The 12,742-nt window shown below is 34.3% G+C and overlaps 1 protein-coding gene across 1 annotated transcript in view; it reads right to left on the bottom strand.

The window, feature by feature from the left end:
• Positions 1-2,318: 2,318 nt before the first annotated feature.
• The window catches only part of LOC117125364 (flavin-containing monooxygenase FMO GS-OX-like 4), a 22,415-nt gene continuing 11,991 nt past the window's right edge, over positions 2,319-12,742 (bottom strand). The window contains exon 6 of the mRNA XM_033271855.1: positions 2,319-5,542. Within this exon, the coding sequence (XP_033127746.1) occupies positions 4,748-5,542 (795 nt within the window). The 3' untranslated portion in view covers positions 2,319-4,747. The remainder of the gene's footprint in view (positions 5,543-12,742) is intronic.

Here is a 12,742-nt window from a genome sequence, read left to right as displayed (position 1 = left end):
AAAATAACTATAATAATCTCACTACAATAATAATAATAATAGTAATAATAATAATAATAATAATAATAATAATAATAATTTTATAATAATAATAATAATAATAATAATAATAATAATAATAATAATAATAATAATAATAATAATTTTAATATCGGTTGCCTTTTTGCCGTTTAAACCTGTTTCCTTTTGCTGTTATTGTGATGTGGGTCTATTTGTTGAAAAATATTTAAATGTTGATTGTTTAAATCTTTCTGCTTGAACCCTTTACTTTTGTAAAATTCAACCCATTTTGAGTGATGAATAAAGAATGATTTGATTTTATTTGAATCGGAGACCTAGAGATCCCCACGTTTTAGCGCACACAGAGGCTACCACCAGTTTAGGCAACTGAGCTAAGCTGCTCTGCTACCTGGTTATAAATCTATAAGGTACCATTCCAATATCTAATAATAGGCTGCTCTATTATAGTAACACTATTAAAATTCAGAGACGGACAAACATTTACTTTCGCCATAATATATTGTACAGTAAGCCTACGACTTTTGGATCACTTTTTCTTCAGGTCACCTAATAGGCTTGAAAATATCAATATAAAGACGTTTGAGTAACAAAATTCATTGATTGTTTTTAATAAAGTGTTACTTTAATACCTAAAAAAATATGTTTCTCTAAAACATGATAAGGCCAATCTGAATAAAATGACCCGATCGTCCTTTAAGGTCCAGTTGATGATGTTGCAGGCGTTTACCATCCGAATATCTGAATTATTAGTAGGCCTTTAATGTATACATTATTTTAATCGATTTCAACATGCTGTGTATAATATTTAATAATAGGCCTACTACGATGGATAACCATGTATTTTATTCTTTATTTACTGACATGTTTAAAGTCGGAGGCGGACATTAAGGTGGGTATTATGCAGCCGCCCGGGGGCTTATACATTTTTTTAAAAATTAAAAGAAAAAATTTTGTCAAAAGCGGTTGTATTATTAGATTGCTCGGTAGTAGTAATCTAATAATACAACCGCTTTTGACAAAAGCGGTTGTATTATTAGATTGCTCGGTAGTAGTAAGTAGGGGCCCATCGCCTTTCAAGGACTCATTTGAACATGGAGGAAGTAAGCGTTTCCCTAGAAAGCACACAGGCATTACATAACTGGTCAAGCCACCATAGTCACTGTTACTGTAAGTAAAAGTATCTAACCCTCTCCAGGGCCCATTTGGACTCGGACTTCGCCCAGAAAGCACATGCGTTACTTAAGGATTGGTAGTAATGTGTTAGGTAGTAGTAGGAGTGCCCCCACCCTTCTCCGCCATCCGAGAGCTCACGAGTTACGCAAATAGGTCCTGTTTATTTTAATATGATATGCCATAATTGGACTTTATGGGACAATACATGAAACACTACCGTTTCTGATATATAACTGCAATACATTATTCAGCATCGGAAGAGCTTTCCAACGATACCAAACACGACTACTTTTTGGTAAGTTTATATACTTATTCTTATTTTATACCCATTTTAAGTATATTTTGCGGATATTTTAAAACAAATAAACTATGTTCCATTCTGGCATGAGTGACAGTAGTTTTTATATGTCTGGTTTGTTGCCTGTATAGAAATTATGATTTTAGACACGAACATCATATCTGTAGCTTATTTAGTTCCAATTATATGCACATTTTAGATAAATTTGGAAGGCATTTTGAAAAATGGCCGCCATTTGTATACCAGGTGTAACTGCTTCTAACATTCCACTCCCCTAACTTAATTTCTAGGCCTCTTTTTTTATTTTTTTCCTAGTCTATTAAGCACATTGTTTACTTAAGTGCTGCCTGAATACGAGGGGCGATTCCATTATGTTCTTTTATGCTCGAGGGTAAAAAATTGAATTTCCGTTTGTTTGTAAAATGTGACTTTTAATAAATAATAATAGTAATAATAGTTGGACTTGTAGAGCGCATCATGCGAAAAAGCCTCTATGCGCTAGGTGATTGAGCTCTTTGATTTGGACTTTTGAGAAAAAAGAAAGTTGAAGTTATTTTATGAAACTAAAAAACCTACTCCTTAAACTTTTACCTTGAGGGTAAGCGAGCGCATCCTCTAGTAATGATGATAAGGATGTTCTAACAACTACGGCGACGACAAATGACGACGAAGACGACGATGATGATGATGACGGTGATAGTGATTACAATGATATATTGTATTGATTTAGTAAATTGCGAAAATTCACATAGTGGAAAGGTATAAGTAAGTAAGTACTGTTGATCAGGAATAATAATAAAACCACGAAAAGAGATGAAGAGCGGGGTTTTATGTACGATTGATGAAATTTTAATTCCTGGGAACCTAAGGTCTCTTAACAAAATACATATCAGTACGGCTGGTAAAGGGCGTACATACCGTATTTTACAGATTTACAGGCAAAAAAAAAAAATAGAATAATATTAAAATAACGCTGAACTTAAAAAAAAAGTTTTTAAAAGCAGTTTTGTAGAGCATCAACAATGGGATGGAAACGCAGATCTTAAATACACATTGATAGTTATAAAATGTTTCGGTCATATGCCAAGTTATTGACAATGGTTAGCCGCCACCATAAAAAAAAAATTTCAAAAACCGTTAAACAACGTCTATAATATCAAAGAAAATGTATATTATTTTAATTGCATTATGTTTTCCATACAATTTTACTCCGACACCAAAAGCTGATTGGTTGAAATAAATAGCTATACGATACTGTATACCTTTCATTGCCCTAGTTTCATTATTACTTCTTGGTACTGTAGTAACACAAGTCAGCTCAAGTTAAGTCGACTTGTACAGTAAGACAGCCATACATTCACTAAGTTTTCATGCACTTTTATCTTCAATAATAAACAATAATAAACAATATTTATACACTTTTAAATACAGAAGTTAGCTCAAGTTATAAAACCGACTCGTAAGAAAGCAATGCAATCATTGTAAGTGTCCCTGCTTTTTTTTCGTACACTTTAAATTAGTTTACATTATCATTATATAAGCCTTATAATATTGAAATTGATTATCTGGTTGGTCATTAACTTAATCCGTTGCTCCCTAACTGGATACACAAAATGTCATCTTTGATAGCATCGCGATAAAAAATGTTTGTTGATGTCTTATATTTGTATTGATCATGTTTGTAAACTATAAATTATTATGCTGAAATTATAAGTCGCATCATTATGATTTAACTATTGATGAATAATTTTCCAAGTAAAGTACTCGTCGGTTTGTGTAAAATATGTCACCTGTAGTTACAGTATAAGGTGTTCGCTGGATATTTGTCATTTCATGTGAATATGTCACACATATTTATATTTGGAGAACACACACTGGCGACATTTTGACCAAATTATTTTTATCCTGGTTATAAGTACGTAAATGGTATCGGTATTGGTATTGGTATCGGTATCGGTACCGTATTGGTATTGGTATCAGTATTGGTTTGATATTGCTTATTGCCCCGGCTTATTCCCTAAAACTGTCTTCGCTTTATAAATGAACAAAAAGCACTGCCTAAACTTTTGACCTACATAGAGTAAGAAAAGTTATAGATGGAAATTCATTATTGGTTTTTAGAAAGAAAATTTTAGTTTTATTATAAAATAACTGAGGTCAAAGAAAAAAACAGCACTACCAAACAAAAAAGAAAAAATAATGTTATGAGGAATGAAATTAAATATAAAAATAATAATTAATAAATATGTATTGTAAAGTTGAAACCATAAATAGTAGGCCAAATGAATAAACACTACTACTAAAAGCAAACAAAGTAAAAAGATGAAAAGTGAAAAAATATATATATAAAAGGATATTAAAAAAATATATAAATATAAATAATATGTAATAATATTATCAAGCATAGCTCATCAACGAGAAGTTCCTTTATTTTAGCTTATGAAAAAGTGTCTTTTGTATACCGGTATATATAAGAGAGGGCTCGATTGTGAATTTTATACTGCTGTTAATGTTTCCCTGCTTTTAACTGACTTTTAACTCTTTTTTAACAAAAGAAATAAACGTCGCATGGAGTTGGCGAAATGAGATCAAATGAAAGAACAATGCATTTTAGCAAGTATTTAAAACTTTTTTTTTATTTTAGGCTTTGCCAAAATGCCTAAAGCAGTTGATTTTTTTCGCCAATCCAAATTAGATTACGCTGATGGCGAGTTGGCGATCGGATAGCGTGAGCCCAGACTGAGCTAACAGTAAAGAACTTCGCGTCACGATGAAAAAGAAAATGTCGGAAAACTTTTTCTTAACTGTCACCTATGCGAACAAAGGGAAAAAATTGGTGCATTTGACTAGTAGACACTGTTCAGTAAAAGGTCAGTGAGGAAGATATATCCCAAAATATGAACGTAAGTTGCACCTGTATGCTTTCGCATATCATTACTACATGCTTGAATGATTGAACGTTATTTGTTTAAACAATACATGAGATTCAATTCCAATATGACATTGACGCATGTACATTTTCATAAATATCAACACACACACATATGCTAAATAGTGAATCCAATAGTTCCTAATTCATTACATGGATAGGAACTAAAAAGCAATGCATGACTGTTTTTCTGGAAATGTGAAAGCTATGTGCGACCCTCAGTATTAAATCAAAATTCACTTTGGTCCTCCGAACCATTTTATGTCCACCAATGGTTAAACTTCCTTCTTAATATTTAACATTGAAAAACTGCATAATCATGAATATTAATGAACTGCTGTTTCTAACTTGTCAAATGTATTGTCATCAATCAATTTATAGTTATTTTTTTTATAGTTAGCAACATTCCATGTTCTTTCATCATGAACGGCATCGTAAAGTTTTCGAACAACATCCGGAACAGTTTGAATATGAGCCAAATGGCAAAGATCATCGTTATACTGCCACTGTCGCGGCCCCATGGCGTGAGCATGCCTGTTTGGCAGTCCTTCAGCTAAACGCTTTTGGTAATCCTTCTCAATATCAAGTTCCATTTGTTCTTTACTTGGCAGCTGCATGGATCCGGTCAGTGAAGCGATCACGAAACGCACCTGGCAACTAAACAACGGGAATGGACAAATCGTTGAGCATATCCCAATGAACGACAAGGACGGATGGTGGGTATGAAGAATGTGTTTATATAATGGTGTGATTCGGTTATCATTCACTGCCAACTTACAATCTGGATGCAGAAAGCTGAAGTCATAGTTATAGCCAGTACAGAAGATGATGCCATCCACAACTTCTCTTGAGCCATCTGAAAACACCACTTCATTCTTGACAACCTCTTGAATGCTAGCTCTTTGTTTCATGTTCTCTGGCAGTGTGGACTTTAATGTTTTCTTCCAATGACTTATGGTGATGGACTCCGCAAATTTAGCTAGGTCCAATGCGATGTCAATCCCGGATGCCCCAGCACCAAGTACAACCAATTTCTTTCCCTGGAAATCTTCTGCATGCCTGTAGGTGTGGCTGTGACTGATGATGCCAGTGAAGGATGCTAGTCCAGGGATGTTAGGAATTTTTGGATCAAAACATAGGCCTATTAATTTTGCTATTGTTGTCTCTTATACACATCTAGATGTGTATAAGAGACAGTATATATATACATATATAAATATTTATATATATATATATATTTATTTATTAGTAAAAAATATAATATATTAATATATTATATTATTTCTTACTTAACTTCCCATTTTGAATGGTATTTTTATTTATTATTTATTTATTTATTTGTCATTTCTTTATACATCTTGTTAAAAAAAAACAAGATAACACAGGATAACATTCATAAAAATGATTTATTACCTACTGATTAGCTTGTGACGTATTCAAAATTCGAACCATAAAAAACAAGTAAGATAAACTTAAAACAGTCATTAATTTATTCTCTTTGCATGTACAGAACTTTTAAAATCAACCAAGAGGTTTTTGCTTTTCTCCCCTTTTTGAATTTCACTTTTGTGTAAGTAATATTGTGACTACACTATTGTGAGTGGAAATAATACCGTCTAATTTACGATCAAACAGGACTAGGGAGATAGGGAGCACACAAAACATTAGTTAGCATTTGATTTTACAAACATAAAGGTGATTTACTTAATTTATCATTATCAATGGCGGCTCCAGGAAAGCAAAACAGAGGGGGGACAGGGAGGGACTTGCACAATTTGGGAAAGTAGATCACGTAAACATTGGAGTTTGTAAACTTTTGGTACCACTAAATCGAAATAGATAGACATGTCCATGTCAAAGGCTGTATAATTATTTTTAGTTTAATAATGGCTATATAAAATTTAATTGACTAACTATAATTTTTTTGAAATTAGGAAAAACAGTAATCCTATGTATGCAGGGACGGATTTGGGGGGGGGGGGGCCTGGCCCCCCCCTTTGAGAGGTTAAGAGAGGTTTACGAAATGTATAAACAATTGCGTTTTTACTTGGTTTTGGTCCGGAAAATACGTACCACACTTGGAAAAGTGAACAGACAAAATTCATGAGTCATGCGTAATTGTTTTCTTTCCATACGTTTTTAAAAGTGGGGTTTTAATTATAGAAGATTGGTGAAAAGTGGAGGGACAATCGATATGATGTCCCCCTACTTTGAAAAGTAGGGGGACGTGTCCCCCTGTCCTCCACCGATCGACGCCCACGATACATATCTTACTTTTGGAAATTTCAAGGCAGCGGTGGGCGTAGCAAAAATAAAGAAACAAGGTATAAAAAAAAATCTTGCCTTACCTAGCCACCATGGAGAGGCGCTTATAGTAGCATTATAAAAGCTGTGCAATATTAGTTGCCCAATGTATATTTAATTGTAAATTTAAGTTTAAAATATATAAACAAAGACACAATGTCTTTTATAGAGATATGTAAGTTGAAGAAGATATTCAGTATACAGTGACTCAACTATGGAGGCACTCATCCATAATGACCACTTGGCCAGTATTGCTAAGTAACAAAGAGGTGTCCAGTTTAAAATATATAATCAAAGACACAATGTCTTTTATAGAGGTATGTAAGTTGAAAAAGCTATTCAGTATACAGTGACTCAACTAATGGAGGCACTCAATCCATTGCTAAGTAACGAAGAGGTGTCCAGTGTTAAGCTGCCATTGGCAAAATAGCCAAATCTTAATAAAAGTTGAATTTTGTTAAATATTTTCTTTCAACTTAGCCAAATAGCTAATGGAATTAAAGCTTTCACTGCTTATTTTCTTTTGTTTTGGCTAATCAAATTTCTGTTTGGCTAATTATTCTCGTACCGAATTAGCCAAATTGCTAAATATTGTTTTTGGTACACTGGGTGCCACATGATGTGGTGATGTCAGCAATTTAGTATTCGGAAGGCTTTTGAAAAAAAATATGATGAATAAAGTACACTCACCCATTACAAACCATAACAGCATCAAAGACTTGTTTTTCATGTGGGACATGCTTCTCTTTTACATTACAAAATTGCACATTCCATCTGATCTTGCCATCCTCAACCAGTGGCTGGACACTTTCAACTCTTGTGTGAAACTGAAATTTGATATTAATATTAATATTAAATTTTTTTATATCCCCTTTAGGGAGTCTGTCCGAACCTATGTTGGGGATGGGAATTGCACAGATGGTTTCAACCTTCTCTCTACAGTGGGCAGACAATGGCTCAGTGACACAAAATCATCAAACATAAAAAAATAGACCCGGGTTTTAAATATCACATCATGCACCAAAGCTGGCTAGGATTTGCCAAACCCTCCTACACTAAACCCAGCCCACAGGTTATAAGGGCTCGAAGAAGCGTTCGCCAAGGGCCTAAGACTTCTTTGTTACATCACTGGTAGAGACAACTGTAAATGGTGTCTTGCCCAGACGCACAAAAAGGAATTGACAGTGAGGGTTTAAGTCTCTGTTCAATAAAAACATTAATCAGCTGTCTCTTATACACATCTAGATGTGTATAAGAGACAGGGTTTTGAGAGCAAACACTTTTCAGTGTTCTTATTTCAAATGTTCTGTAGTCTATCAAAAATGTCGAGGGCCTAACGATGAATATAAACTTTGATATGTTAAGTAAACTGATCTATAGCAAAATTAAATCAATCTAATTAAAAACACTGTGGAAATGTCATTAATTCTACTACGGGTTAACATTCATTAACGATTAAAATTTTAAGAACCGTAAATCAGTCGAGGTCAGGGTAAAATAAATCCCTACAAATTGGACATACACATAGCCTTGATGTGAAACGTGCCGATTCCAACCACATGATGTTTTACATTTTCACTGCATGTGTCAATAGACAATGTAAAATTATAGAACAAGGTAAATAAAACATTAATAAATTTAAACATAATAGAAATAAAAGTAGGTCTAGCGCACAATGAAAAAAAAAAAATATTATTAGCTATTGAAAATACTAAATTTTTACCAGAAATGTAAATGTTATATTATAAATAAATGAAATTAATGGAAATTGCGAATATGAACAAATAAAGACAAGCGCTTTACGTCGTGGATGAGATGGGTAGACGTCAAAAATATAAAAAATCGAGAATTCATAAAATAAGCCTATATTCTGATCTGATTGGGAACGGGATAGGGAAAGCAATAAATCACTTTGTGGTTGTTTTTAAGCAAATACTTCCACACTCTTTCGGGCCAGATAGGGACTTTAACATACTGTATGGGGCCGTTGCGGATTCAGTTATTCGAAAATAGAGGGGGTCCAATGAGGGACTTTCACAGAAATATTGGCCAGGGTCCACCAACCTCAGCGGGCCCCACCATGGTTGGGGTTGATGGAAAGAAAATTAATGATTATAGCACCTCTAGATGGCCGGACATGGCACTCGCAGACTTGAACGGGAATAAAGATAATTCTAGTGAAACCTACCGTATATAGCTCAGAGAGAAGATGAGTTTTGTACATAGCGAGTTATTGACACACAACGGCGGGGAAAAACTCTAAAATTACTCAAAAAGCTTATTATAAGTACAGTTAGAAGGCCTTGCTTGCATGACAAATTAGAGGCAGTCCTAGTTGGAAACTGCTCTGATTGGTCAAGCATTTTTGGTGGATGGATTTCTGGAGCATGTGAGAGTGTGTCTTGAATTTTATACACCAGGAAATGTGGACCTTTTGTAATTTGGGAAAGGGGGGGGGGGCGTACACAGCCATCGCACCCCCTGCATGCGGGCCTGTAAATAAATATTCTTACCTTTATAAATTTGTTTAACTCATAGGCGTTGCAGTAATTAACAAGATACTTTAAAACATCTTGATGACCAATAAACGATGGTAAATTATTGTCGAAAGGAAAATCTGGAAACGCCATTACTTCTTTTGGTAAATTAGTCCTAGTAAAAATGGTACACAGATTTCCAATTAATTTGAGCGAATAAAATCAGCCCAAAAGCTTATCTTATTTCTGTTGGTTACGCACCGCTGATTCGCAATGTTTGTCATCACTTCAAGATGTCTACCGATTCGTGAAAAAGGCGTATTCACTTCTTATAAACTCTCTACCAGCTCAGCATTACGTAACAGCTGATTCGCCTGACAAGACAGTCCGAGTTCCAGAGAGGGCGACAGACTGATTTTAGATTTTAAGGCGATAGCCTTTCTGGCAAAGTATTTTTTACTTGCCATTTTTAACCAGAGCAGTTTTACTTACAGCTGATGATGATGATTTTATAGATGAGAAACAAAATATAAAATGTATTTATAATGCTAATACTTTGTATTTATAATGTGTTTATAAATAAAAGTAAAACGGAATGCAACATTAAGCCTAATGATAACGATATTGAAAAGAAATTTAAAATGTGGAGAAAGTATAATTTTTATGTTCATTTTAGATTGCGACTTAATATTAAACATAAAATATTTTAGGTATTATCGTTTTCAACAATGTAAAACTATGGAGACCCTAAAGGGCCATAGTTATAAAAATTATTAAACTATTTCGAGGGAACGAAATGATTTCGAGGGAACATGCCTACTGCATGTGTTTCACCCTTTTTAATATAAGTCGTTTAGTCTATTCATGCAACATCCATCCAACAGAAAGAATGTTCCTTTAATTACATTTTACTGATTTCATGTTACAAATACATTAAATTTGCATTGCAAATTATTGCTATAAATTGTTCTATGACAATAAAAATAAAATTATTAAGAATGCATGTTGTCGTTTAAGTCCTTTTAGCAGCTTTGGTCTCTTAGAACACATCTAACAAAAAGTAAAGTGAATCCTTGCCAAGCCACTGGGCCCATAGGGGATGGAGTTTATTTCCGGTTTCTGTAGCCTGAAGTTGATGAGAGCGTTTGCCACCCATGTGTGGGACGCTAAACCACCACAGGTTACTCCCAGCTGTTTGTTGGTACCCATTGATACAGCTGGGACTGAAGCAATGTAAATAAGTTGCCTTGCTCCATAGCCTGTTTCTATTGACTATGCTTGCGAAATGAGCGAAGGATTGAAACCTTAGTGACCTCAAAGTTAGGAAACAAAACCATTTCCTCTGCACCAACCTAACCGCTTCCACGTCTAAAGAAAAGACCAGTACTAAAAAGTGGTCATTAAATTCCTCTAGAGCCAGGAAACTGAAATATGATACATTATGTCATATTTAGAATTTTAGAATGGATGGACCATTACTGTATGCTCTTATTAATTCTTAATAAAAAAATTCTTGATAGCCATGCATCAAGTCGTGTGCTCACTCTACCCAACTCTCCATTACAATACTACTCACATCACAATCAGACTAACATCAGTGCAATAGTCCCAAAAACATTTGAACTCTTTCATCTCCATGAAAATAAAAGTAAAAACCAACGCTATGATATATATTTTCTCATTACACTAAAATAAGTTTTTTTGTGTAATAAAAATTTTAAAATAACAGCAAAGCCTTTCACTAAAGCAATAGTTCAAATTTTAAAACTTGCAATCTGTTTGTGGAGCATGGTCTGGGTTTTGAAAACCAGAGGGCATCAAAGTCGTGGTTGGTATAATAATTTTATTTCATTCTTCTTCCAACAGCGAAAAATCGCCACTTGCAGGTGAGAATAAATTACCTAATAAAAACATAAATTTATATAAAAAAATATAAATATAAAAGTGATAATGAAGTGATGTATATACAAAATAAATATTGCTGTGTAGACCCATAGACCACGCTTGCCTCTCACCCCGCTCCCCCCCCCCCCCACAATTCTAGATAAGCCATGGGAGAATTATTATATAACACCTATAATCCATTTAATCAAACCCCACCAAGACTCCGCTAGAGAAGATATGTCCGAGCATATGAAAATGAGAGCACAGAACTAGCATTCTAGCCATTTAGCACTGACAAATACACAAAAACTTCATAATAATATGTCGCTCTTATATAGCGCTTCATGCACAATGCCTCTAAGCGCTTCACATTACTAACCCGGTCATTGGATCAAACACATATGGAACACATACTCAGCTCCCTGGGGAGAATCTCATAATATTGCAGCTAGTAATCAGCGCAGTTGTGTTCGAACCTACCAGGTACCCACTTATACTCCTGGGTGGAGAGAGGCAACCGTTGTAGATAAAGTGCGTTGCGGCTGCCCAAGGACACAAGTGATTTGCACAGCGAGAGTTTCGAACCCCCGACCTCGAGGTTGGGAGTCCAAGCCACAACCGATGCGCCAACCGCTTCTACAAAAAAAAAACTTATACACTACATAACAATAGATCATAAATGATAAATTATCTCAGAGATCAAAGTTTCTAGACAACTTCAAATGTATGAATTGTTTTATTTTCATTGTTATCAGAAATTATTTATTAACTATATAAATTAATACAATATATAACATTTTAAAAATAGTATTGCTGCATTGCATAATTTAATGTCTTGGTTTAATTTCACCATAAAAGCTTCTTCCCATAATATCATACTTGGATACAATCAGAACTTGTTGACGCAGTTTACCACACAGTTGTCCAATGAACTTTGCCGGAACATCAAACTAAATAACTGACCGATCAGAACAGAGCAAAAAAGACGAGTGTGTTCTACAAATACATAAGCGGTAATGTCCCACAAACGCAAGTGTTTGCGTATGGTTTTCCACCATTACTTTGTCGGAACTTAAAACAATTTATCGTGCTCAGATATTTGACAATTTGTGTAACATTATCCTTTGTTCCTTTTTTTTCATCCAATATCACCTGCCTGACTAACAAGCACTTATCTTTATGTTCAGTGCGGCTTATCAAAGCATCCATTCTGTTGCATGTAGTTACCTCTACAGGAAAATTTAAGGGGCATTTCCCTTCCCATAAATCCATTATACTTGCTAAAAATGTTGTTTTTCTTTGGTTAATGTCCGGTACATGCACGACTGCGCAACCGGCAGCAACATGAATGTCCTGGAGGATTTTTGGAAACACCGGTAAGAATGTGATGTCATGTAAGGTCAAAACTCTTTAAAAAAAGTCTTATTAATATGGAAGCGTCCCTCATGAACATTTCCCACACTCCCTTATCGTTCAACCTTATTGTAAACTGTTTTGTAAAGTGTAAATGATTGTATATTTAATCAATTTAAAAATATCATTATTCTAAAAAATGTTAAAATAATTATAATAAATATAATTTACCCTTTTTGGCTAAAAAAGCCTTTGTTTTTTTGGCTTGAAACTGATCATCTATAAAAAGTAATATATTAAAAC

Source organism: Anneissia japonica, unplaced genomic scaffold (assembly GCF_011630105.1).
Source record: "Anneissia japonica isolate Jap-2015-1 unplaced genomic scaffold, ASM1163010v1 scaffold2003_len1103335_cov173, whole genome shotgun sequence".
NCBI classification, from domain to species: domain Eukaryota; kingdom Metazoa; phylum Echinodermata; class Crinoidea; order Comatulida; family Comatulidae; genus Anneissia; species Anneissia japonica.
Note: the sequence above shows the minus strand (reverse complement) of the source record. Positions and strands in the feature narration are given on the sequence as shown.